Here is a 27472-nt window from a genome sequence, read left to right on the forward strand (position 1 = left end):
ATGTCCCTCTAAGTGCATAAACAGGCGATGGGTGTTTAGAAAACTCGTTTACAACAGTCGCTTTCAGGCTTGATTTCATCTCCTCTGCTAAGTGAGAGGTGTTGAAGGCGTGTGAACAGGAGTCAGCACGGACGAGGATGCTCAGCATCACCCAGGGAGCTGCTGAGTCCCAGAGGGTTTGTGGCCCAGCTGGGATCCCCCCTTCCACCCACCTCTACCTTGCCCCTCCGCCGACATCTGCTCTTCGACTTCTTTCTGCTGCTTCAGTGGGTAAAACCCAGATCAGCCAAGGTTTAAAATGTCTCAGCGGACGATCTCTGAATCCAGCCGGCTGCGGTGGGGAAAGAGACACTCTGCCCTGCAACAAAAGCCAACCCGTGTGAGATACGGGAATGGTTTCTCCCCAAATTGTCTTTATTTTAAGAAGCAGAGCAGGCGATGATACCACACCTTCACACAGGGGAAACCGCTGCCCCGACTCCTCCAGCACAGCTTCCAGGGGAGGTGCCCGAGGGTCCCGGGGAGATGCGGTCACTTTGATCCTGAGCTCTTCTTTGGTGATGGTGAACGTCAGTTTGTTGCCAAAGTAGGAGACGCCAGTGACTTTCAACTTGTTGACATCATCGGGAAAGGCTGGGTCGAAGCGGAGGCTGGACCTCGTGATCCTGGAAAGGCAGGAGCATGTCAGCAGTGGGAGCAGAGGGTGGCCCCAGAGGAAAGCAGCTCTGTGGGGTCGGCCACCTCCCCAGACAGTGCAGCCTCACAGCCCCGGGGCCCTCCTGCTGCTTCGGGGATCTGCGGGCAGGGGGAGTCCCTGGTGTATCCCGAGGATCTCCGGGCAAATCCCGAACACGCTGATGAAGCGCCCGGTGAAGAGCTACTCGAGCTGTGATTTCACAGCCCAGCACCCTAAGGTGTTCCTGTCACACTCCCAGTTCCTCAGCTGGGGTCTGTGGTTTCCATTAGGTTTAATTTTTAATTTTTTTTTAATAAGAGAAAAAATATTTTTTTTTCTTCCAAGGCAGCTCAGTTCCCCACTCCGGTTCAGAGGTTGGCTTCAGCAGCAGCTATGTGGCAGAACTTTGGGAATGCCCTGTCCACGGTGGGATGGGGAACGGGGCACAGGACTGGCAGACGTGGCCAGGGACCCCGAGCAGGAATTGCCACTGAAACTGGGACTAAATGACATGTACTGGAACTAAACTCCAGCCACACGAGGAGCTCAGGAGAGGGCTGGAGCTGGGAGTTTTAGGATGCAAGTCCAGCTTCAAGCCAAAATACCAGCAGCAAGTGTCTGCCCCCAGCTGCTGTTGCTTGGAAAGGTCTGTGACCCTGGTGAGATGGAAGGAGTTCACCTCACACCCGGTGCAGATGCTCCTGGACGTGCTGCTCACTAAATCATGAGACACGCCTGACCACTAGCACTGCCCCTCCCCTCTGTAATTTGCCATCTCAACAAAGATGCATCCGCACAGCCCAGTTTTCACTTTCCCTCTGGGCTGTGACCTTCAGAAACCCCCATCAGCTCCCACTCCCGCCAGTTTGAAGGGCTTTAAACTCAGCAGCGCTATATGTGCTCCTTCACCAAAAGATAAAAGTCAAGCAAACAGCTTGAATCCTCCCTCCAAGCCCTCACCCAAAGTCAAACAGAGCCCATTTCTGAGTTCTGGCTTTGGATGAGAAAATACAGAGGTCACTGTTATCTCCTACTCAAATGTTGACACATGAGAGCTCTTGACCATCATCTCCAGTCTGTAGAGAGGGCTCAATGGTCTGGAGAGGGCTCAAGAGAGGCTGAAGAGACTGGAGAGCCTCAGCGGCAGGCCAACGCTCCGGCCAGGGTCTGTGGCTTACAACGGGCAGGGCACGAGCAGCACGAGCACGGCCCTGAGGGCGGCATAAATGTCACCTCAACATCTGTGGAAATTTGGCTGGAGCCCCAAAGCCCGTGGCTTGAGCCTGTGCCGAGAGGGGCCCGACCTGACACACACGGGGCGTCTGAAGACCTTCAAGATTCGCAAAAGCTGAGATTAAGGTTTTCAGATGGGAATACAGTAGCTCACACCCAGCTCCACCAAGAAACTGGTGGGTTTCTCAGCAGCTTCTGGCCACACACAGAGAGTTAAAACACATAGTTAGTGCTCGGAGGTTTCGCTGGAAATCACAAGGCTTGTCAGTTTGATCCATTCTCAATTAAACTAAGAATACTCTCAAACTGTTGCTTCAGGATTGAAACCACCAGGCTGCTTTGGATACAAGACACAGCTTTGAAACTTTGAAATTATATGAACAGCTTAATGTTTTTTTGAAGATATTTTAATGCTGTGGCAATGCCAGCTGAGCACTTCCCTCACAGGGGCTTGCAGAGCCACACATGTGCAGCGGGCAGATTGCCTCCGGGGGGTGCAGAAGGTCCTTCCACACCACACCCAAAGGAGGGAGGATGATGTTACAGCTAAGCCAGAGGACAGACTTAGGGAATGACATTTACCTTCCCAAACACACAAACTCATTAAGTGACCCGGAGAGAGTCTCTTACTGGTTTATAGTTTCTGATAACTCCACCCTGTTCTCACCAGTGACTGGCTGCCCCCAGTACGCACAGTTCATCTGGGATCATTAATGTTCCTGTTTGTTTGTTACCTGCTGGGAGCTCTGGAGGATATCGTGGATGCTGCAAGCTCCTTTCTTTTTCACAAGTAAAACCACATTGCTCCAGCTAAACAGTAAGGTTTTGAGGGACAGTTAGCTGCCTAGAAATTTAACGTGCCGTAACCCAGGTCTCACCTGAACCCCGTGTAGCCAAAGAGGACAGCTTGCAGGAATCCACCCATTCCTGTCAAGAAGTTCACAGCTCCTGATCCATCTGAGTTCTCCACCCAGATCTGCTCCAGCAAGAGAAAGAAATGACTCAACAGTTGCTTTTGGACCCTTCACACAGTTTCATGGGTTTGAATATGCTCATCCGCACCCCTCCCGCCTATCTGGGGCGCTGCAATGACCGTGCCCCGCTACCTGCCCCGGCGTGAGGCGGTGGGTGGACTCTGAGGTGTCTCGCAATACCACCGTCTCTGTTCCCTTTCCTGTCCCTGGCAGGCAGAGGGAAGCCCGGGGTGACCACGACACTGCCCCACGGCTTTGTGCTGCCTGGTAGGAAGCAGATGCTTCCTCACTGTCTCTTCTCCGCCTGCTTCCGAAGAGCAGAGTGTGCGAGCACCCAGCTCAGTATAACAGCAACCTCATGACCACGGGTCAGCAGAGGCTCCAGTCCAGCAGACACCTCTTGGTGTGATGTTTGGGAACAGGAGAGACAGAACCAGGAGACGTTTGTCACAGGGAAGCACCCACGACACCCAGCTAACCTTGAAGGGCTCCATGATGTTGCTGAAACACTTGTTGAGTTGGCTCTGGGCTCTCTGCACCTCCTTTAGCTCCAGCCAGCCCACGGCGAACATGCTCTGCAGGAGAGGAAAACGGCCTTTCACCCACTGCTGTCTCCCCCAGGGGTGAAAACACAGCAACAGCTTCAGAGTGACACCACAGCTGCACCCTCCTGAGCCAGAGCAGACCTCTCTGGTGCACATCTCCAGCTCTGCACCGTCCTCACTCCCAGTTTAAAGCAGGTCTGACAGTCGTGCCGACGGATGGGGCCAGCAGCGACTCACTCAGATGGAAACCACCACCACAGGCCTCGCCCCTCTCCTTACCCAGGTCATGGCTGGCCCAGCCGTCTCCGTGACGGGTTCATACATCTCCAGGTCATTTCTCCGGACTTCAGAGCTCATGGGGTGCATCAGCGGGAACCCAAGCAAGACCACGTCAGCTTGTTTCACAGGCTCACCTGGGGAAAGGAGCGGGTCAGACCACGTGTGCCAGCTGGGGATAACTGCCAGAGTGAGTATTTACTCATACGGGGAACAAACCTGACTCACACAGAACCATAAACTCAGAACAACAAGCGCCATATCAACGGGGAGAAGGTACTGGAGCTGGAGGGAGGACAACTCGTTGCTGCCTTGCTAAAGGCAGACCAGAACAGCAGCTTATGGTGTGTCCTCAGTGCTGTGTCTGCTGGAATCTCTGTCGAGGACACTGGCACAGCCCTAACGTGGTGGCACCCAGACTGGTGCACTTCAGGTGCAAAGGAATAGCTCCCACCATCCCATAAAACCCAGATTAGCCTGCCCCTAACTGTGAGAAAAGGGGCACTCAGCTGGGCATGTGTGTCCACCAGAACCGGCCCCTTCACTTCCAGAGGGCCGGGGGCTGCTGGAAGGGCAACACACGGCACTTGACCTTGGAAAGAGAGACCCAACTGTCAGCAGTGGGTCCACAGCAACCACGCCATCTGCAGCCAGTACTAGAAGTCTCTTCCTACTCTCTGTGTTCCCAAATTTCCTAATTTTATGAATGCACTAATGAGAAACGATCCGCTAAGAGGCAGAAAAAATATCTACAAGCCAGGCTCTCCACACTGGCAACCCAACTGCTGCACCTGGAGAACAACGCTTAAGATCTTTATTTCAGCCAACTATTCCGCTGCTGTTTCTGTGTTTGAACCAGAGTCCCCACTTCTTGCAGGCTCACAAAGAGCGAGCAGTGGCCAATTCAAGGATCTGCTGCTGCCTTTCTGCTCACCTGGGATGTAACCGTCGTACTCGGGGTGATATTTCTTCTCCGCATCAAAGGGTACTTTGACTTTCTTGGCACAGTCCACCCACTCCTCTGGGACTGGGATCAAGAAGTCCCGAGCAACATCAGCTGCAAAATTTAAGCTGAAAAGAAGCGAGGAACAATGCTTTGTGTCAGGCATGGGTGCCCTTGACCCCCTCAGAGAGGGGAAAAGAAGAAAGGGAACAGAAAGAACTAATTGAGCCATAATGGCAAAGAAACAGCTACTCTGAAAGAATATGGGTCAAAGTTTAAGCTTGGGGTAACAGCTTTCATCGCTGGAGTTGGGAGTCCGTTCCTCTAGTTTTAGATGTCTCCAGCTGGCTAATTGCATAGACATCTCATAAAACGCAGGGAGAGAAACCCTCCTGTGAAGTGAAACCCCTCTCAGTCTCGTGTGGACACCTGGCACAGGTCGGATGAACCACCGTGGGACCACCTACTTCTTCCCACTGACTGTAAAGGCAGAGACCAGCTCAGACAGACGTGTGTGAGGAGAGGAAAGGTGTGTCCCGTGCGGGAGCCCTGCCACGCTGCCAGGCAGAAAAGAAGAGAGATGGGCCAGTGCTTCAGCAAGGTACGTGCGTTACCTCCGCTGGGCCACGGCGTTGGTGTAAACAGAGTTATCAACCCGGTAATGATACTCATCTGGGGGCATGACACCTGAGGGGAGAGGAAGGGAACACTTCACACCGCAGCACACCCGAGGTCTGGCACGGCTTTGGGAACCCCTCCCACTGCATCGACACCTGCCCACGCGGCGAGGTGTTCCCTCTGCTCTGGGAGGAGCCCGCAGCCACCTCGGTGCAAGGCTCAGCAGAGGAGAACACAAATGGTGCTTGTTGTGAAGGAGAAACAACCCGGATTACAGATTTGGCTGATGGGCAGCAGGTGCCTCAACCTGAGGGCATCTCCCTCGCTTCACAGGCAAGGTGACCTTCAAGTCATTCATTCTTTCAAGTCATTCAGTCAAGTCAATCAAGTCATTAAAACATGAAAATAGACGTTTAAATGTGTGACTGCTCTGGGGGATTGGGGCTGTCTCCAAGGGTCTTCACACAAAGACCCAGCCTGGAGCAACCCCAGGGGCTTTTCCAGGTCTGATCACCCCAGTTCCATCGAGACCCCTCTGCTGTATCCCAGCCTTCTCCTCCTGACCCTCCTCCCACAAACACCTCTCCTTCACTTCTCCTTTCCTTCCTCAGTGCCCCCTTTCAGCAGCAGCCCATCAGCGGTAACTTGCACTCAACGTAACAAGCTTCAGCAGGATTGCTGCCTGCCAAGAGACCCCTTGCCCTGCCAGACACATCAGCGGTTGTACTTGTTTGGCACCAACAGCACCAGTTGTCCTTCAAGGAATTAAACTCCTGCAGGCTCCTGGAGGATTTAAATTCAGGTCTCTTAGAAAAGACTTAAAGAAAAATCCTTCCTCTCTAAAGCCCTCACACTCCATTTTCTCTAAGTGCCACAACAGCAGATCTGAAGGCACCTGCGCTTGTGGCATCAGCTTGTACCACCACGGAAGGAGAAATTTAGGTGTCCTGTGAGCAGCAAGGGGCTGAGAAAACAAACAACAGATACTGTGGCATCAGAAGAGAGCTGAGCATCCTGTCCCATGTTCACACGGACACAAACATTATCTGTGAGATATTCCAGAGGGCAGGGGTCTGAAGAACCTGTGTACTCCTGTCCAGGCCTGGCTGGAGGGTCCCTGAGCCTCTGCTCACAAACCCCTTCCCTACAAACAGGTCTGGCCGTTGCAGAAGTACCTCTGATGTGGTAGCATTGCTCCTCCTCGCTCCACACCATCCTGCTGCACCAGTACTGAGCCACAGCCCCCACCAGCTTCCAGCCTCCATCCTCCCGGAACAGCTTTTGGTCCTGGAAGGAGCCAAAAGCAAAGAAAAACAGGGACATGAGGGAGACTCAACCAGACCCAAACTCAGCAGGACAGGAGCTCTAAGGAGATGGATGTAGCAGGAGGAAAGGTCAGAAAACTGGCCTGGCTTGAGCCAACAGGATGCTGAGCCACCCACGAGGAGCAAGGACAGAGGAGGCAGGGCTGAAGAAGGAAGCCTGGGGGGCTACCAGCAATGCTGACGGGAGCAGACAACAGCAGAGCTTCTCTGGGAAGGGACAGTGACGGTCACCAGACGCCCCGCAGGCCTTGCCACAGGGCCATCCAGGCAGCACGCTCTGCCGTTACCTGTGTGGTGCAGTAATACTGCTCAAAGGCCATCAAAACGTCCCCAGTGATATGGATTTCCTGGGCTCCGTAGATCTCTTCAGGGCAAACTTCCCGGCCAGTGGCTGCACTCTCCCATGGGAACTTCGCACCCTGCCAGGAGAAGGTGTTTGTGAGGCAGCGGAGCACAACACCTCGAGGTGCTCTCCCCAGCCCACCGCCTACGGGCATGAGGTCACAGCCCCTCGCTAAAATTGGAGCCAGAGAGGCAGAGGAAGGTCCAGCTGCCCTCCTGCTGCACCGCCCTCAGTCCAACATCCCTGTCCCCACCTCGTAGCCCTGCTCCCGTGCGTTGCGTAAGGCTCCTTCCAGCGTGCGGATCCGGTACTCCAGGATGGCTCGGGCAGCTTCAGGATAAAACAGCAGAATGTTCGGGAACATCCAGGTGTCCTGGAGACATCCAAGCAAGGCAAGGCAGTGGGATCGGCTGGTGGGGAACACAAATGCTCCCACCAGTTTCACCCTTCAAGTCCGTCCCCATCCCAAATGCTCTGACTGTGATTTACTTAAAGGTGCTGTCCCGTGGGCTCATTAAAAGGGATAAATCCGCAAGGAACCGCTCCTGCCCACACCTGCTGCTCTCAGGTATCTCACCAGGATGAGATCAGCAGGACCCCCCATCACGCAAGAGAAGGGAGGCAGGAGTCCTCCAAAGCCAGAGGCTCTGGAGAAGGTCAAAACTACATGCGTCACCAGGAAGAAAACACACAAGGTCCAGAGGACTGAAAAGCCCATGTCTGCTGAAAGACCGGATGAGGTTTAGCACAGGAGCCTCAGCACCACCCAGCAGTGTCTCCTGCTCACGCCACCGATAGCTATTTGGCTGCAGAGCTGCGCACCCGTTCAGCGTGGCTGCTCTGAGAACAAAGCCACCCAGCCCAGCTGCCTTACTGAGTACACACCAAGCCTGTGTTTAAAAGTGGAATGTGCCCATCACACGAAACACTTCCATTTTTTCAGTGGTTCAGCCACAACAGGGCTCGCCGATGCCACCAAAGCTGGGAGGAGAAGCGCAGGTTTCAACTTGCTTCGATTTAAACAGCTAGAAGCTGGTGGCCGTGCTCTAAGCCAGTCACTGAAGCTCTCTTGGGGGAGCAACCTGAACTACCTTAGCCCCAGATCCCAGCTTGGGGAAGGGTGCTGCCCTGCAGTGGGGTCTCTCCCAGCCCCTCGCCCCCGTGCGCTATGCAGCAGCCCCAGGCATCTGGTTTTGACTTGGGAAATTTTCTTTTGAGTTAGAGGACAACGCAGAGGAGTGGCTCCAGGGATCGAGCTGGCTCTGGGTCACTCTTAGGGAAGGAGCAGGAGGATGCTCCCCAACACGAGGCTGGTGCCACGGTAACCCTGCGTGGGGGGAAGGAGGAGCCTCCCAGCAGCCTCCCGCCGAGCCTCCTCCATCCCAGTTGTGGCGCAAAGTCCCCAGCACAGCCTCCACCCACCTGGTCCCAGAAGACATGTCCCCAGTAGTCCTCGCCCCGAGTGCCGTTGGACAAGCCGCCAGGGCTGATGCCATGGAAGTGGAAGGCGGGGCTGCCGCGGGGCGGGATGGCGCTCAGCAGGTAGTAGAGGCAGCCGTAGAGGGCCTGTCTCAAAGGCAGGGGCCCATCCAGGTCGAGGCAGCAGTCCCCCCACAGCGCGGCCCAGGCGCGGGTGTGCGAGGAGTGCAGGGAGCCAGCGGCGATGAGGGCCAGCCCTTCGCTGTAGCTCCTCTTCACCTCCTCCTCACTCTCAGCCACGGCTGTCAGGAACTCCCAGGATCGCTCCCGCTCCTCCCCACGCAATGTCAAGGTTTGCGGCACGGGAGTCCAGAGCATGTGAACTGTGGGCCGGGGCCCCCCCTCCACCTCGGGGACCCGCGTTTTCCCATAGACGTAGCTGTGGGAGATGGCGAGCAAGGGGGGAGGGAGAGCGGAGCGGGTGGGACTCGGTGCACATCCACACGTACAGAGGGGACCCACCAGCAGCTCAGCATCAGGCTCTCCTTCCCACCCAGGATGGAACCTCCCTCATCCCCGCACTTCAGCTCAGCTGCCATCCCACCCCCACAGCACGGGAGGCTGAAATTCATTACAACGATCCCCAGACCCAGCAAAGCATTTTTAGAGGCCACCTCCTCCAAACCACTACCTCCCCCAACTCATTGCTTCGTAATCACAGCTAGTCCCTGCCGCCTTCATTGCTCTTTTATGTGTAAGTCATAATTCTGGAGTTGCAACTAATAATAATCTTTCTATACTTAATTTCGGGTTTTTTTATACACCTGCCAGAAGCAGCAGATTCGCACAAGCCTCCCCACTACTTACCACTCCAGTCTAGCTCTAGCCTTACTTTGCAATTTATTTCCTAACGGTGAGCAGGGCAGCACGCAACAGCCCGTGAAGGATGTATTCAAGGCAAGGTCCCCCCCGTGATCCAGACTCACTGTGCTCCCTGGAAGTCCGGCCCTTGGTTCAGGTCCAAGTCCTGGCTCTCTGGCACGAAAGGACTCTGGAGCTGGACTATGATGGGTTGGGTGGCGTGAGCCGCTCGCCGGATGGTGATGCTGAAGGCCATCAAGTGGACGAGGGAATGGTGAGCGTAGATCTGATGGGTGGCTGTGTAATCAGCGGCCTGAAGCACGTGGCTGAAGGTTCCTGTAAGCACAGCAAGTGCCGTCAGCCCTTTGGTCCTGATGTTCTGTCCTATCTACTGGTTCCTGCTGGCAAAGGAGCCACTTTTCCCAGGTCCAGATCCAAACACAGCTTTTGACCAGGCAACACTGTCACACTGAATCTAGCCGAGCCGCTGAGGAGTGATTTGTGCTATAAAACATTCTATCAGGCTTCATGTTTAAGCAGCGTTTGCTGAGCCTGGCTCCAGCAGGGATTGAGATACAGTCTGAAAATCGCTCTTATTCTCACAAGAAAGGGGAATTTCCACTCGCCCCGACACAACTTCAGATGAACAACACCCGGCAGGTGAACGGAGAATGGGGAGAAGAAAGATGCGACCTCATGAGAAGCAGTGGGGGCAAAGAGACTTTTAACTTCTAGAAGAGGGTCACCAGCTAGAGGGAAGGAGCGATGGGTGCCTGAGATGGAGATCTGAAGGGAGGCAGCAGGACAGGGCGATTCCTGCCCCTGCTCTGCTGTTTACCCGTCCGGGTGTTCAAGGTGAAGGTCTCAGCCAGGCTCTCCACACCGGGCACCGTCATCCTCACGCTGACAGGGCTGGGGATGTCGGCACGGTGCGTGTCTCCTGCCGCCCCGTTGTACACGCCGTTGACGTGGAGGATGTCCCGGTACACGCGGGTGCCCAGGTAAGCATTCGTCTCTGTAGCCAGCAGCCGCGGGTCCGAGGGCAGGGAAGTGGAGGTGAACACGGCCGGGTCCTCTTCGCCATCAGCCATTTTTACTGACCCGAGCTGCAGAACAACACGAGAGTCAGGCCCGAGGGTTGAAGGGACAAAGTCGGGGCAGGCTGAGCACGGCTGTGCCAGACGCCAGCTGAAAGTGGGGGCCGCTCCTCTGTAACCTCCCCGCAATGCCCCAGGCAGCGGCAAAGCCGGCCGCTCGCCAGCCCCCAGCCCCATCGTGTTCCTGGGGTCTCCATTTCTTTTAGTCTCCCTTCTGATCACCACCAGTGCCTCTGCCAGCAGTTTTCCTCCATCCCAGCTTTCCTCCCAATGCCTGGGAAGGGTCTCCTCGCCCGGGCTCATTTCCTCCTTCGCTGTTTCCCTTGTTCTCTCTTCGCTCTGGCCATCTCCCAGCCCAGCAAAGTGGCTCCTGCAGCTCACCGAAACCACAACAACTTACCGGTTTTGTCACTTCCCCAATTTCCCCCCCCCCTTCCTCTTCTGCTGCCCTCTCCGTGACAGGATCTCACCAGTTTCTCCCAATACAACATCACCACCTTCCTCTTCTTTCTTCCTCCCAACGCTATTCAGTGACACTATTAAATACTCTTCTGTGGCCTCAGCAGCTCCTCATCTCCCAGCTCACTGTACCCCTGTGCGCCCCCTCACTCTTGCATCTCTAGCTCAGCTTTGGTTACTGGCTTGCTGGGGTAGGAGATTTTTATTTCATTTATATATAAAAAATATAAAAATATATATTGATATATAAACATATATATGAATACCTAATTACATATACACATATGAACAGCACGTTACAAAAGGGAGCTGTAGCTGGCACCTGGCAATGCCAAGCACTAGAATAATCCAGAAATGACAGAGGAAGGCACTGAGCATCTCCCCACGTGGAGCTGGAGAGGCACCCGGGGCCACACGAGAGCTCACCCGGCTCAGCCCCCAGAATCCCCCCGATAGCAGCCGGCTGCTGGCAGCTCACGGGGTCGGTTCGGTTTCCCCACGCCAGGCAGTGCCTGAGATTGAACTGTGAGAAAAACCCTCGTCCTGCCTTCGGGCAAGTTAAAAACACCCCAACCCCAAAAGGGGTGCAGAAAGCGAGGAGGGTCAGTCTTGCCTGCGGTCTGTGGCTGAGGGCGAGCTCCGGCCGGGCGGGCAGAGGCTGCTGCAGGAGCTCCCGGGGGAAGGACGGAAGTTGCCCAACTGAGAAAGAAGGAAGGAAATAACTTTTTTCCCTCATGCCTAAAAAAAAAAAAAATTTAATTAAATAAATCTTGACATGCAGGTGCTTGCCCAGACGAGCTCTTTGCCCCGGCGGGAGCGCAGAGGCCCCGGGGCCGCCGGGCGCTCCGGGGAAGGAGGAACCGAGAGGGAAAAACCCGTCTGCGATCGATGATTTCTCGCCCCGAAGGCGCCTGAGAAACGCAGCAGCGGCCGCGGAGCGGAGCTGCGGCTGCGGGGGGAGCAGCACAGCCCCGCAGCAGGACCGGCCCGCGACAGCCGCCCCGTGTCCCCGGGCTGGCTCTCACCCTCCTCCTCCTCGCTCCCAGGGGGAACGGGGCCGGGCTCCGCCTTCGGGACGCTTTTCGCGGCTGCCCCGGCGCCCAGCCCCGAGCACCTCCGGCCGCTTCCCGAGCCCGAGGACAGAGGGAGCAGCGTTGTCACCAAGCTGCCCCCAGAGAGGGCCCGGTCACCTCCTGATACACGCAGAAACTCCCACCCTCGCCCGGCTGAGCTCGGCGCACCCCTCGGGCACAGCACCTCTGCCCAGCTCTGCCCTGGCGTGACCCTGCCCCAGCTCCTGCCCCGCCACCACCTGCTTCTCCCAAGAGACCCAGGAGAGCGGGACCCGTGGGAGTCCTCGGGGCGGGTGGCACACGCACGTCCCCGGCCGTGGCAAAGGCTCAGGCTGTCGGTTTCCTTGCAGACCTTTTCAGAGCTGGCAAAGCTCCTGCTGCCTCGTGTCGCTGGCGAGCCGACAAGCAGATCCCAAAACTGTGGAATACAGCGGCCAAAATTCACCCCACGTTGTGCCCTTTGGCAAAGGGAGATGACAGCCCCTCCGCAGACACTTCCAGTCCCCAAACACAGCAAGTTCAGAGCAGAGGGGTGAAAAACAAAAAACCAAAAGAGGAAATTACTGTGGATCTAAATGGATATTCCCGCTGAAGAGGCAGATACTCCCTGCACGGCAGAGCCTGGCTGGACCCGTCCTGCTGCTGCAGACACGCAAGAGATGCCTTGGAGAAATCCTGAGGAGCAGCAGAGGGCAGAGCCCAACCACTGATACCTGCTCCCAGCTCTACTCCTTCCAGGTTCAAGGATCTAAACTCACACCTTGCCACAGCAAGTGTAATTTAGTCTCATCTTTAATCTTCACCACCGCCAGCTGGTCCAGACCAGGGCTGAGCCTATGGCAGAGGCACATCCAACCTGCCAGAGCAGGTGGCTCCCCCCGTGTGCTTCAGAGACCCCCCCAAGCCCCGGGCTGCCAGTGCCTCCTCCAGCAGCCACCAGCACGCGGGGGAAGAGCATTTCTCTCCCCCAGCTGACCCAGCGGGCACGCACTCTGCTTCCTTTGCTTTAGTAAAAAATATTGAAATATTCTTTTTCAGAAAAGCCCTTTCTCACAGCAAGCCAAAACCTCCTCGAACTCTGCCATAGCTCTTCCAAAGCAGCTGATCTTGCTGTGACCAGAATGGAGGGTTTCTGATGGCTTTTTTTTCCTTATTCATCTGCACAGTATGATTTTCCCCTGGATAAGTCAGGGCACAGACAAGTTTCTCTAAGAATTTCAGGGGAATCCGTTAACCATATCTGTTCTTTACCATCAGCTGTTTCTCCAGCTTCTCGAGGATTTTAATTGGTCCTTTTCTTTAGCTCCTGTTCAAAACAAAATTTGCAAGGCTTTACTCCTCAACAAGATTATTCTCCTATTCATAGAAAACACAACCAAGCCTTTCACAGCTGTCCCGGACCAACGCGGCCACTTGTCACCCCTGTTAATCCCAGCAAGGCTCCCCAACACCAGCTTTCACTACAGACACGAAGCCTGATCTACAGGAGCAAAAGAAGGTTTTCAGGAAGGGGCCCAGGCACAGGAATTCTTCCCCCTCCTTCACACCTGAAAACGCTGAACTTGGGAGGGTTGGTGGCCAGAGGGGATTCGAGACCCCTGCTTTGGTGCCAGCAAAGGCAGACTGGTGCGGCCGTGCTGCCGGCACACATGTGCTCTGCAGCTCTTGCTCAAGCAGCTCCCCCAGCAGACAGGCCCCTCTTTATCTCTTGGTCTGGACTAACAGAAACAGAGCTAGAACTGCTCAGAGCCCGCAGGCAGCTGGGGCAAGACAGGGAGGGAGACGGTTGCTGCCTGGATGCTTCTTCCTGCCAAGGAGGAGAAAGAAGAGCTGCTCCCAACACCACACAGGTCGGTATTTCTACCACTAAAAGCAGCATAAAGAGGGACAGCGGAACAGGGGTTTGCTCCAGGAAATCAGCTAAGGCAACGGAGGAAGTAGGTCAGCGAGGGGGGTTTCCTGGAGGTCACTTGTTCCTTTCCCTTATCTCACAGAGGCAGATGTTTTGTGAAACTGCTCAAAAGAAAAATCTTTACCGTCAGAGGTTCTGCCAGCCCCCAGCTTTGTGTCTGCCGCACGGAGAGATGAGTGGCTGTCAGCTGGTTGGAAAAAGGCTCTGATGAGCGGGGAATCAAAGGGAAATCCTTTGGAATGTCAGCTGCAAGCAGCAGATATAAGATAAGAGGATTCTGTTCTTGCTTTTAAATTTCAGCAGTCATCTTTCATCAACAAATATGTGCTTGACCAGACAGCCCACGCAGCCCATCATGCCATTATTAAGGTAAAAACCTGCACCTTCATGGGACAGTTGTTCTGGGAAAAGAGCTCTGACCTCCTTCTAAAGACAAGACCCAATTTCATCCCACATGAGAGCCTGCTGTGACCAGGAAGCCCCAGGAGCTGCAAGGAGAATCAGGGAGAGGAAGGTGGCATTCCCAGCTCCAGAAGGAGAGCTCCGAGCAAGTCCGTACAAATCCCGGCAAACTTCCAGCAAAGCTGTTTTTAAGGGAGAGGAGGACACTGGGTTACTCAGCGAAGCAGGCACGTGTCGAAGTCAAGAGGGCACTGCCTGTGCCACCGACACACATCCATCCCCACACCAGAGGAACAAGACCTGGGCTCAAGGCTCTCAGCCACTTCTGCTCTCAGGTTGGGGCAAGTTGGAAGCTGCTTTTGCAAACTCCAGCCCAACTGGATCCAACACTGGCCACAGGTCTGGCAGCACCTCAGAGGGTCGGGGCTGACGGGCTGGACGGACAGACACCACCACGTACGGAGGGGCCGCAAAGGAGATGGAGCAGCCATCACCACGGTGGGACGAGCAAGGCCCTGCTCAATCAGACAGAAGAGCAGACACCACATCTGCAACAGCTTAAAAAATAGTACATTGTGTCTTGAGTGTTAGAAATTTTAAAAAGCCTGAGAGAAAAGGTCTGCAATCCAGCAGAGCATCGCAGAGAGGTCCCACCTTGCTGGCTGGGGACACTATTTTTGACCTTGGAGGCACAGGGAGTTGGGTGCTGTTGAGGAAAAAAACACCAAATGCTTAAGGGAAGAAAAAAAAATTTAGTAGTGAGCAATTTGGGAAAACCTTGCCATTTAAGGGTTTCCCGCTGCCATGCCTTTGGGAGAGTGGCCGGCCCCGTGCCGAGGGGTGGCAGCAGGGTGGTGGCAGCGGGGGGGTGGCAGCGGGGACAGGCTGGGCAGCTGCAGAGAGAGCAGCACGCTCGCCCTGCCACCGCCATGCGGGGCTTTCAGGGGGGCTCCCGGCTGCTGGCCACCCTGCTGCAGACCCCACGCATCCCCCGGGCGCACGTCGCCTCCAAGCCACCCGAACATCCAGTCTCTGCTGCTGTGAGTAGCTTGGGGGGGGGCTGAAAAGGGTGGGGAGGGCAACCTGCTCTCAGGGGACGCCCTGGTCCCCGACAGGGTGCAAACCCCTCCTCTGTATTACAGCCAGGTTATTTTTGTTGGGAGTGAAAGCAAAAGGGGAGGGGGGAGAAAAAGGAGGAAAGGTGCCCCTGGAGCAGTGCAAGGTCCAGACTGCACCCTCACAGTGGGTGCTCCCCCCCGCCAGGCTCTTGCTTCCATTTTATTGTCTTTTCAATCCCTTTCGTAACCTCTGGGGTTTAAAGTACCTGCTGAGGAGCCCCTGCAGCCCAGGGGGAGGTTAAGCCACGGGGCAGCCTGGGGACCTCAGGGAGGGGGTGGCAGCACAAGGCACCCTGCCAGCACAGACAGACCTGGGCCCTGTCCCCCCCATCCCACTCACCCCACAGCGGGTGTCCCCACAGGCGAGGATGGAGTCTGCTGTCATCCTGTGGTGGTCCCTCCGTCCTTCTCCCTCTGGGGATAATCCCCACAAAAACAGGAGCCACTCCAGCCGTGGAAACTGTCCCGGGCTGGGTGAAATGGGCTTGGAAAAAAGAGCTTTTCACCAGAAATCCTGGCTGGGTTTCACCTCCTGCCCTTGCTTGTGGGGTTTATCCCCCGCTGCCTTTCCAAGGTGTGCACCAAAATGCTCCATGAGCCTGGAGACTCTTTTTCTAGACAAATAAATAAAAAGAAATAAAGGTGACAGCGCAAGGGGTTAAGTGCTGCCCTCATGCACCAGAAATATAAGAGGCTGCTGCTGGTTGCAATTCACACCTCAAAGTCATCTGAAAGTCAGGCCCAGCTGCTCTAGGAAACGCCATGGCCCAAACCTCGCTGCTGACTGAAGGTCACGAGTTGCTCTGATTTCCCAGAGAGTATCATGACAGAGAGACACGGAGTGATGGAGAGAAGCCAGCTCAGTCCGTCAGTGGTGGCAGCTGCTGTGCTTCCCCAGATCTCCGTGCCACGGCCCCAAGGAGCGTCCATCTGGCAGCTGTGGGGCTGCAAGGAACAGGGACAAGCGTGCATGACCCATGGTGGTAGAACAGTCCCAGGACCCCCCCCCACTGCAGCCATCCCGCTAATTCTTCCAATTCTTCTCCCACCTCCACCGACAGGAGCAAGCCCTCGCGTTCTCCGTGATGGCCGTGTGCTTCCTGGCGCCGGCAGCCTGGATCCTGGCGCACGTGGAGCACTACAAGAGCAGATCGGATTAACAAGCAGCAAGAACCACCCGCACCCCGCTGGGAGCGGGCATCTGAGCAAAGGCAAGACCACAGATCTTCGCCGGGGAGGAACCCTCTGAGTTCGTTCATTAAAATTTGCCTTAGCACTCAGCACAACGGCTTGTTGGTTTTGCTTCAGCCCCGCGCTTGCTCGCAGGGGGAGGGATCTGTAACCAGCACACTGTTCCCCTGCCAGCTCGCAGCGTGCGTCCTGCTGCAGCTTTTACCTTGGGCGGCTGCAGCGAAGTACAGGGCAGGTACCAAGGAGCCACCCATGGCCCCAGAAGGAAGCAAAATCAAGTTAAATTCCCAGCAAGAAAACAAAGGCTGTGACGCTTGAAACGGGCCACGTCTGGGTGCCACACACCTGATGTTTCTTCCTGCGTGAAGAACCTCTCCCCCGCCAAGCACAGCACATTTCCTAAATGATCTGGGTTATCAGGGAAGCAGCAGCCAGCACTGGCTCCCACACAGGGAGGTTTGAGTAGCAAGTAATACTTCCAGATATATAAGTGTTCAAGGCCAGGCTGGATGGAGCTTTGGGCAACCTGGGCTAGTGGAAGGTGTCCCTGCACGGGGCAGGGGGTGGCACTGGATGGGCTTTAAGGTTCCTTCCAGCCCAAACCAGTCTGTGATATCTTGGAAAAACCTCCAAAACCACTGTCATCATTCACACTCACTTCAGTGAGCTGCCCAAGAGTTCACACAGGAGCTGGCCCTGCCCTCGGGACAGGAGGGCTCTGGGAACACTCCAAGGCTTTAGTGCCCTCCCAATGGTGCCAAACGCTTCTGGGGGTTTGATGCTCATCGACAGCAGCAGCAGCAGCCCCAGGTGAGCTTTACCGCACGGCCAGCACTTCCTTCACTCCTAACATGCAGTGACAGGACACTACGAGGGAGATTGTACTTTTTAAAGCCTTTTTCCTGTCCTTAGCTATGAAATAAAGGAAACGTTTTCCTGATGAGAACACTCGCCTCTGCCACACACTCTTCTGAAGTCAGTAACAGTGACATCAGGAATGAGCTCTGGGAGACAAGATGAAGCATAAACTGGGGGAAGTCAAATCAGACAACGCAGGAGCAGCCAACAGTGTGTTCAATGCACACACCAACAGCTGAACTAACACGGGCAGGGCAAAATCAAACTTACGGGCTGGACAGGGAAGAGGCAGGAATTCGGAATGAACAACTCCAAACCAGGGAGAAATTTAGGCCAGAACTGATTAGTGTCAGAAAGGCAGAGGGTGCCCACGTACAGGGCCTGACAATTTGATTTTTTTGTTGCTTTTAAAAAGCCTAAGTCTCCCTTGCCCAAAACATCTTTACACCTGCACAGCAGCCTGGTGTCAGTTTTCTTTTTTCCACTGCTGACTTAGTACCCTCAGAGCCAAGACAGCAAACAAGAAAAAACAAAGTACACAAATTCCAGTAGTAGTTTGTTAGTGACGCCAGGGAATCGCAGTGATACAGCACACTTCACATTTGCTAGTGGCCATGGTAAATGATTATGCCAGTAGCTATAGTTACCATATGGGAACAATTGCAAGGTCAAGCAAGAACAAGCTTTGATCTCCAAACCTTAGAAAACAGGTGGAATGTCCTGGACCATCAAGAGAATGTCTGGGATTGTGTTGAGGATGAGTTATTTGACAACCTGGCAAAGGGACTAATCAATTAACTTGGCAATGAAACTAACTTTGGAGTATCCTGACAGTGAACTGCCTTCATTATAACACTAAAAAACACACCCCAGGTCAAAAAGCCCCCTGCCCAGGTTAAGACCCTTCCCCTGAGCGCGTGTAGGAGTAGCACCATTATGTAAGTCGTATTTTTGGTGTATGTTCATCACTAACCAATCAGTATCTAATAGGCATGTTTGGAAAGTACTAACCCCTGATTTTTGTGTATAAAAGCAGCACAAAAACCTGCTGGTGGTGTGCTTGATTTGTGGAAAAGTCCACCAAGCACTCAGGCCTGAATAAATACAGTGTCTCCTGAGCATGATAAGATGGGTTATTGCACACCAGGCACAAATCTGCTTTTTGGGTAACAAAAGTGGTAACTAGAGCTCTTAAGTCAGAGCAGTGACCAGACTGGTGCTGGGAAGCAGGAACTGGCCAGCTGCACTTCAAAAGCCCCTGACATCCTGAGGAATTCAGCCAGACAGGTGAACACGAGTGTTCAGTCTGAAGTCACTGTTCAGTCCCCGGGGCAGTTCCCTGTTAGTACCTGCAGTGGGGAGTTACGCATCCAAGCGGTCACTCGCAGGGAGCCCCCGTTCAGATCTGCACGTGTCAAACTCTCTGCGTGCACAGTTACCTTCCATCCCTATAAAGACATCACGGCACCAGTCAGGCAAAACAATTATGTAACAGACAGCTTTTAAAGAAGCAGTTGAGACAAAAGCAGAAAAAAATCTTGTTGTCTCAGGCCTCACTTTGGCCGTTCCAGTCAGCAAGGCTTACTCGACTTGGGAAGAGGAACTCGACAAGGAAGTACATACCAAGGTAGGACACACCAAGTAAATCACATACTAATCCCACTGGTGATTAACAGGCTGTTTAAGTCTCTGTTGTTCTTGGACAGAGGGTTTTTGTACCATGAAATTCAAAAGGAAGCCTATTTTTAAACAGATCAGAGGCTCAACCACAAGTTATGAAGACAACAAACACAGAACTACAGAAAAGGGAAGGCAGAGAAGTTTATTCCAGCAATACTGCTGCACCTCACTTTAGCACAAAGTGTTCGTAAAAGACAACCACCCCCAAAAGTATATAAAAACACATCCACTAAACGGTAATCCTGGAGAAAACCCTTTGATGGAGTAAACACTCCCTCTACTGCAGATGAGGAGGAGGGGTTGTGGAGAAAGAGGGCAGAAGGAGAAAGATGGTTTGGGGAATGCTGCCTCTGGGCTGCTGCAGGGGCCAGGGGAGAGGCCGCTGGGGAAGGCCGTGCCCTCCCAAGCCGACACCGCTACGGAAACACCACATACGAGGGCCAGGCACCTCCTGTGTGTTTTCACAAAGGAGCCTTTGCTACCGCCCTACCCGAACGCGCAGCCAGCACCGCAGCCTCCGCCGGTCCCTTCACAGGACCGACCGACCCACCGCTGCGGAGCCTTCGTCCTCCTCTTCGAGAGCAGGACGGCAGCTCTCGCGGCCGGCGCCGCTCATGGTAGCGCGTAGGGAAATCTTGACTCCAAGCACCAAAGGGTTACACAGCAAAAGGCCACTTACTCCTGCGAACAAGCGTCAGAAAGCTGCTCCCCCCTCTGCCCACCCACCCCCCTCCAGTAGAACGCGGTACAGTCAGTGGTCGGAGCGCTGCTCGCCTCGGCCGCGGCAGGAATCGCTCTCCCGGGGCGGCACCAGGGCTCTAGGTGAGGATGTCATGGGCTTGGTGCTCCACCAGCATCTCCATGCTCCTCACGTCTGTGCACCAGAACTCCAGGCGGTCTTTCATTCCCTTGATCTGCAAGGCAAGCCCACAACCACCTTGGTGCCTCGACTACCGCAAACACCAACGCTCACAGACACTGGAAAGCCCAAACAACCTCTCAAAACCCCCTACCTCTAGAAAAGATGCTCCTCAGCATCTTCTACCATCAAAACAGCAGCGTTTAAACTTAAATGGCAACACAAAGGAACTGTTTGCAGTTCCATGTACTGATTTCTTTTTTTCCAGGTAAAGGCACCCTATAGAGTCTCCTAAAATGTTATCAGGATGAACCTGAGAAGCTCAGCACCTTTGTCTTTATCACCCCAAGCTCCTCTCTTCTCCAGACAAGCATCCACCTACGACCCAGAAACACGATTTTGTCTCATGCATTTAGGCTGGAAGCAGCCACACAGATGTTCACGTCCTTCTGGAAAAGTCACAGCATTTGTGCTTCACGGTGGTTTCTGCAGCTTTCAGAAGAGAAGTGTCACCAATATCCTATTCTGTCTCCTGACGTGTTTGTACTTACTGCAGAACAGATGCAAAAGGCAGCACACCCCCAAGGTAGGAGCTACAGGCATCAGCGTAAGAAACAACGAAAAGGTGATACACTCCCTCGTCCCCTGAGCATCTTCGAGAAGCACCGAGGACACTAATTCTGACAGTGACCCTTCACAGTTCTTATTTTAACTCCCAGGCCACCTTACAACAAAACAAGGTAGTACCGCCTTAATATCCAAGCTGGCCATTACCTGTTGTAAATCCAACACGCGTGGTTGTACCCACGTCATGTGCACCCTCTTATCGACTTCATCAATGCTGCCCTTCACCAGGCCCACCGAGAGTGCCTTCATCACCAGCAGTTCCACCTGAAAATAAAATAAATAATTCAGGGAAACAATGGAGAATCACCCAGTTTCCCCTGCAATGAATACCACGATTAGGAGGCTGAGAACTTGGCACTACGAAGAAGTTTTATTTGTTCAGCCTACAAAGGGCAGCTTGGGGATACCTCATCAGTCTTCCAGTACCTAAAAGGCAGTAACATGGAAGGTAAGAGGTACTATTTTCACAAGGAGGCACGGTGAAAGGACAAGAGACCACAGGCAGGATTTGCTTCAGCAGGGATTCCATCTGGATAACAGAAGAAAATTCCTCACCGTGAGAAAAATTAAACATCAGTGACATTTCCCCTCGCTGGAAATACTCAATCCAGCTTGGCAGGGCTCTGCATAACCTAATCCAAAGGCCTGCTTTCATAAGCAGGTGGGAACAGATGACCTACAGAGCTCTCTTCCAACTTCAGACTCTGACTAAGAACCTTCAAAAATTTATTTATCAAGAAATAGGAGCACCAAGCAGTTAATTCCTTTTTAAAAAAAGTTCTCCAAATGCACAAGAACAGGGGAGAACATTTCTACTTCAGGTTCACCTATAGGAGTCGGTCCCTCCAGACACTCTGAGAGCTTCAGAACTTCGCCATTAACGAGTTTGTCTAAACTGGAACTCACCTCATTCACAGTGACCTTGGCACTCTTAGCAATCTCTTCGAAAGTGAGCTGTCTGTGATTGGCCGGTCGGGTGAAAGTCATCTGAATTCACATAAACAAAACAAAGAAATAAATCCCCCAGTTTTAACTTCTTCCAACAGTGTGCAGAGCATCCTGCTGAGCTCTCAATCTGCAGTAGCAACTCCATTTCTCATATTTAATCAAAATACTTCAAAGAAAAATGTATTTATGTCACCAGCAAGGAGTCGTACCCCTCCCTTGCTGCAGCAAGCAGCAGATTTCCCCAGCAACATCATCATCTCCCAGTAAAGCTGAGCAGTCTGTGCTGAAACCTCTCAGTGCGTATCAAACCCCTGAGATAACACAGTACCTACAGGTGGTAAAACCCGTGCACAGTAAAACACCAAGACATATACACACACATTAACATACACACGTATTGGTATGTGGCTGTGTATAAACATACGCTACACTTCAGATAACTCAATATTTAAATTTTTGAAAAAGATCCAGGGCCACGGAGGTTTCTATGCCAGTATGATTTGGTCACAGCAGAGCCAAAGCCTTCAAGTGACAGGAAAGAAATTGTTTAAACATTTAGGGTTACCCATCAGGGAAAGGATCTTCAGCCCTCAGGACACCAAGATTTTAGAAACCTTTGTCATACTGGAAGATACTTTAGGAGTTCCATTTCAGACACATCCTGAAGGCACAGAGCTTGCTCTCTCCCTCCCCACCTCCACATCGTGCCTGAAAGGGCACAGGAAGCTACAGACCGGTCCCCAGCCCAGGTTCTTCCCAGCAATATTTGCCTCTGACACCACCAGCAGGCAACAGCTGCAGGCAACTACTCACCCCCGGGAGGGACCGAACACACCCAGAGACCACGATATTTACCCGGGCTACCCCCACCAAGAGGCACTTGGGGCAGCCCCTCCCCATTTCCCACCTTCAACACATCACAGTTCTCACCTCCATAAGACACAACAGCTGAATCTTTTGCAGCAGAAGTGCTTCATTTGCAGCCAGATCTGGCTGTAAAATGATAAAATGGAATAAGTTTGTTCATTATTACCTTTTCTTTTTTCCCTCCGAGGGAGAACAGCATGCTACACACCTGGGGACCCACTACCTTCGTTTACGAGGGAGGAGGCTGCTACTTCCCACCCGCTACCTGGTCACAGTTCTGTAAAACCACCTGTAAGAGCTGCAGAACGAAAGGCAGCGCCTCACATCAAAGGCCACAGCCTGGCACAAGCAGCCACATGAGTGGACCTGTAAATTACTGCAGCGCCAGTGATTTCTGGTACAGCCAGCGCAATTAATATCCAACAGCACTGTTTTCCTCAAACTGTGAGCACAAGGGGAAACCACTATTTCACAGTGGAAGCAGCTTAATCCTGGGAGCAAATGGCATCAAGGAAATGAAATCAGAGGTTATCTTCCCGTGCAGGGCTGCATTGTGTTTGCTTTGCCCCTGATCACGAGAGATTTCTCTTTACTTCTCTCCATCAGTCAGAGGGAAGCCAAAAGAAAACTAATGGTACGTATCAAGACAGAAGAAACATGACTGTGAGTCACCAGAGTCAGGCCCACAGCACCCAAGCGTCCTCTGTAAATACCGAGCCTAGGCCTTAAGCAAAACAGCAACTCATTTGCTCACCTGCTGACCCCACGCCGACTTCAGCGCCTGGAACGTCTCCACATTCCCGCTGTTGAAGGCGTAAAGGGTGTCAATCAGCCACTGCCGATCGGTGCTCCGCAGGGACTCCAGCACAGGGTGCATGAGCTGCAGAAACCAGGCGGGACCATGTTAACCACGTCAAATCCAGTCCTGGTCCTCAGTAGCTGAGGCAGCGCAGCACCAACTTACCAGCTCTCCGAAGTTATAAACACCTTCTCCCAGGAGCCCCGCCAGGCCCAGGGTAAAGGCTCTCTCCTGCTGCTCTGATACTGAAAAAAACAAAACAGAGAAAAAACCCAAAACAATATGAAGCAGCAGTCTAAGCCCCATCACCCCCTCCCCACCCTCCTCCCTGTGCCTGCATTAAATCCCTCCCAGCCCTCTTTCACATCCTCTCCCAAGCGTGACGTCCAGAAGGCTGCAGTGACCACCACAGTAGTACAGCGGGGCCACTTTCTGAACCCACAGGGAAGATTTTTGGGAAGTCAAAGCAGCTATCCCTTCTGGTGGGAGCACGTCCCCCCTCCCATCACCTCAAGGCAGCTTAGGAGCAGAATCCTACTCAGCCATTCCTCTTGGGGATTCCTCGTCTTTCTAGCTAGACCCTGGCTCAACCACAGCAGATTCAAAACAATGTTGAGAAAACCTGTTCTCTGCCAGGGCATTTATTTAGATTGAGATGATGGAACAGAGAATGAAAACTGGGGCTTTCTGTGCTTTGCAAAGGAGCGGTTACCCGGCAGATCTTTAACATCAATGCATCCCAGGAACCGCAGAGCGTCCTTATAGTACGAGGCGTGGTTCCCAATGGTCTGGTAGTACTTGCTGGAGAGGTCATAGAAGCGGCTGTGAACCGAGGTCACACCCGGGAGATTGTTCAGCATCTCCTCAACCTCCTCAATGGTCTCCTAGAGGGTGAAAACCTGTTTGTTACAGACGAAGGTACAACCCCACAGGCACCTTCTTGCCCAGCACCGCAGAGGTTACCGCGCACTTGTGCGGGCCAGCAGTAACATCCACGGGGTAGTAAAGCGATGAGAGCTCAGCCAAAGCATCAGAAATAAAGCAATGGCATTCTCTTTCTACATAGTGGTTACATTAAATAAACAAATAACAACCTTGCTGCAATACTTATATATATATACACACACACGCTTTACATATACTTATACCCATCAAACCTTGTACTTACTCTAAGAGACATCAAGCTGCACCGCATGACAAAAACCTCATCTTAGCTTTAAGAGACTGTTCTAAAACAGCCAAGAGCTGAAAACCCAACACGCTTCGCACCGGAGGCGACAACACTACTTCAGCCCTCATCCGCAGCTCGCCACAAGCAGCACATACACCACTGAACTCAGGAGAGCCCCCGAGCTGGGGGCTGGGACACATCAAGCCATTGTCCCTCTCTCCCGAGCTGCGCGCTCGAGCTGCAAGCAACAGCACCTCAAGGGCCACGTGCATCAGAATCTTACTGAAGCTTCAGAGGTTTGGCCGTAAGTGCTACACACATTTTTATGGCCTACAAGATGTAAAACAGAACTGCAGGTCTTCCCGGAAACCCCAGGAGCTGCACATTTATCATCTCCTCGTTCCAAAGAGGAGCACAGACGCAGGCCCGTCCGTGCTGCAGTACCTGCTGAGGTGTGACCCAGCGCTCCAGAACGCCCCAAGGCGTGAACTGCCCAAGGCATCCCCTCACCTTGGTGACCTGCAGGTCTCCGATGTTCAGCTTGAGCGCCCCGATGGCAGTTTTACACAAGATGACGGCTTCGTCGCTGCTTTTTACCTGCAGGTACACAAAGAGACAAGTTTGGAGAGCGTTACCCTTGTGGCCAGCTGGGCTCCTCAAACCCAGACTGCGGTGTTGCATTTCATTAACGTGTTCCTGCACTCAAATACAGAGCTGGTCACTGAGAAAAGGAGTCGGTACTCTCCAGCACACACACAGCTGCCTCCATGCAGACTCATATGTAAAATGATTCCTGGAGGTGAACTACTAAAAACAGCAATTGCAAAAATACCTTTTCTCGAGTCTTTTCCAGAAAAGTAAGGGCCACATTGGGATCTGAAGTAGAAAGAAAAAAGCAGCAATATCAGGAATTCCCGTGGATCTAAATCTCAACCTAGAAATATATCCTTTTACTGGATTTGTGAAAGCTGGAATGTATTTTTCCTACAACACACCACCCAGCCTTCAAAAGGAGCTATATCGCAGGCCAGGCTTTCTGCTCCCCAGCCGTTTCTCTAGCGAAGCAGCAGACTCGCTGCTCTAAGTAGCAGCAGTTATTTAAGCTCTCTGAGTTAGTTCTTTCCCTTTTCCATACACCAGAAAGGCAACAGCTCAGCTGAAGATTTAGCTGTTAACTAGTTATATTTCACAGGCTTCAGTTGCTAAAAATACTGTAAGTAACTGGTAAGGACACTTACCTGTCATCTGTCTGACTACATGAAGAATGATCTCTACCAGGGACAAGGGGTTCACCCTAGAACAAAAGACTCACTGTCAGAACAGTCTCAGTCAACAGCAGTTACCTAAAAACTTGAAGGCAAACAAACTCACCTGTGCTCAAACTCACTGATGAAGTTCTCATAAAGCTGTAGGCACAAAGACACTGACAGTCAGTGCAAAAGGATATTCCGTTTCAGCTACAAAACTCACTTTTCACTGTGTTCCAATTCATGTTTCCACCAAAGCACTGGGCACCCAACACCGAAATGTCTGCACTGTACAGAATCCAGGAGTCCAAAATTGTTCATTTTAGATAATTCTATCTCTGCAGTCTGCTTCCAACTGCAAGGAGTGATTCAAGAGACGCACAGGCTGGCGGGTACTACAGCAAAACACCTGCCTGCTGCCTGTCCTCAGCTATCACTGTACAATAAGCACAGGCCAAAAGCTTTCAAGTTTCTCTCTGCACACATTCAGAAAAGAGACTGTCTCTAGAAACCCACCTCCCTTTTTCACAGAAATAACTGGCTCCTGGGAAAATGAATTTTAACATAACAACACAAAGTAGGGCAAAAATACATGATTACTTGTAGCATACAGAGAACATGGAACTCTGGACTGAGTATGTCGCTGCCTTCATAAACAGAAGCAGCTCCCAGAGGGGGTGGAATGACCCATTGACCACTCTGAAGCATTTGTGAGCACCTGACAACCCATCCTACACTTGTAGTTGTAAACTCCTTGTTACAAAAGGGAAAGAAAAAGGCTTCCCCTGCACCACCCCCCCAAAAAAATAGTAAATTAAAGAATCATTGTGAAGCTTCTAAAACTGACACATTTCATTTCAGCAGAATTTTCACACACCAACCAATTCCTGCACGCTCATGTCTAGTGCATAAAGCCCAGAAAGCTGAATTCACCTAGTTTAATAATTCTCCACAGACAAGTCACAGCCTGCTTATTTTTCACTAGTACAGAAATACCGCCACTTGTCTTTGCTACAGCAAGATAAAACCTTTGGGATTAATCGAGCACCTCACCTTGATGAGTCCATCTCCTTGGGCAAAACAAGGGTCCTGAACAAAGTCCAAAACTTGCAGAGTCAGCTGGTGCCAGAGTCTTAGGAAACAAGAAGGTCATTCAATGAGTTCACACTTTACACCAGCTCCTCGACTCGTGCCCTGTCCAGCATTTCGCACGCGGAGCCTGTCGAGCTCGCCTGGCCCCGCGGCTGCTGTGACTAATGACGGAGACAAATCAGAAAACCGGTGGCAGAGCCCCCCCCCATCCGGGCGCTAACCTACGGCAAGCCCAAGGAAAGTAACACAGAAATCAGCTCCCCAGTTTTCCACAGCCACGTTCGCGCAGGCTGAACGATTGCTAAATTACGAGAAGGGCACCGGGAGGGGCCCGCTCCCGCCTAGGGAGGGCTCCTCAGCCCGGCACCCCGCCCCGGCAGCTCCGCGCAGCCGGAGGGGGCCGTGGAACCCCCCTCTCCGCGGGACAGGCTGGGCCAGCGCACGCTCGGCCCGGGGAGATGTGCGGAGCCCCAGGACGGCCGGGAGCCGGGCCGGCCCCGCCGAGGGCAGCGGCCGCCTCCCCGGGGCGGGTGTCACCAAAGCAGCCCCCCACCCCCCGACTCACTTCTTGTTGTAGAGCTCCTCGAGGCGGTGCCACACAGCGGCCTGTCCCGGCCCCGAGCTCTGGCTCTGCTGCAGGAAGCCCGGCACGTCCTTCATGGCGGCGGGAGGGAGGGAAGGAAGGAAGGAAGGACGGAGCGAGAGAGAGGGCCGCGACCCGGCCGGCCCCGCGCTCGCGCCCGCCGGAAATGCACACTCACTTCCGGCGCCGCGCGGGGCACGCTGGGTACCGTGGGGCTCCGCGCGGGGCACGCTGGGTACCGTGGGGTTCCGCGGCGACGGCCCCTCCCGCCCCGCC

At 53.4% G+C, this 27472-nt stretch overlaps 2 protein-coding genes across 5 annotated transcripts; both read right to left on the bottom strand.

The window, feature by feature from the left end:
- Positions 1 to 57: 57 nt before the first annotated feature.
- On the bottom strand, positions 58 to 20752 carry PGGHG (protein-glucosylgalactosylhydroxylysine glucosidase). Of its 4 annotated transcripts, none has more exons than XM_074841709.1 (16): positions 15992 to 16314; positions 15615 to 15888; positions 11383 to 11468; positions 10052 to 10319; positions 9339 to 9549; positions 8356 to 8791; positions 7187 to 7306; positions 6878 to 7009; positions 6441 to 6552; positions 5262 to 5334; positions 4639 to 4775; positions 3708 to 3841; positions 3363 to 3458; positions 2788 to 2885; positions 451 to 665; positions 58 to 358 (listed from the first exon to the last, which is right to left on the bottom strand). In XM_074841709.1, the coding sequence occupies exons 4-16, from the start codon at positions 10302 to 10304 to the stop codon at positions 294 to 296; spliced, it is 2082 nt and encodes a 693-aa protein (XP_074697810.1). In that variant the 5' UTR covers positions 10305 to 10319; positions 11383 to 11468; positions 15615 to 15888; positions 15992 to 16314; the 3' UTR covers positions 58 to 293. The 4 variants fall into 4 exon arrangements, with proteins under 4 accessions (XP_074697810.1, XP_074697808.1, XP_074697807.1 ...); XM_074841707.1 differs by having other exon boundaries at positions 11383 to 11507; XM_074841706.1 differs by lacking the exons at positions 15615 to 15888; positions 15992 to 16314 and adding an exon at positions 20637 to 20752 and having other exon boundaries at positions 11383 to 11507.
- On the bottom strand, positions 19121 to 27376 carry PSMD13 (proteasome 26S subunit, non-ATPase 13). Its single transcript, XM_074841716.1, has 13 exons — positions 27179 to 27376; positions 26575 to 26653; positions 25646 to 25680; positions 25513 to 25568; positions 25107 to 25150; positions 24785 to 24871; positions 23816 to 23987; positions 23269 to 23348; positions 23059 to 23184; positions 22368 to 22430; positions 21396 to 21476; positions 20637 to 20753; positions 19121 to 19917 (listed from the first exon to the last, which is right to left on the bottom strand). Exons 1-13 carry the CDS (start codon positions 27271 to 27273, stop codon positions 19822 to 19824), a joined length of 1131 nt encoding a protein of 376 aa, XP_074697817.1. The 5' UTR covers positions 27274 to 27376; the 3' UTR covers positions 19121 to 19821.
- Positions 27377 to 27472: the final 96 nt, after the last annotated feature.

The sequence above is a fragment of the Strix aluco genome, chromosome 16 (genome assembly GCF_031877795.1).
Source record: "Strix aluco isolate bStrAlu1 chromosome 16, bStrAlu1.hap1, whole genome shotgun sequence".
NCBI lineage: Eukaryota > Metazoa > Chordata > Aves > Strigiformes > Strigidae > Strix > Strix aluco.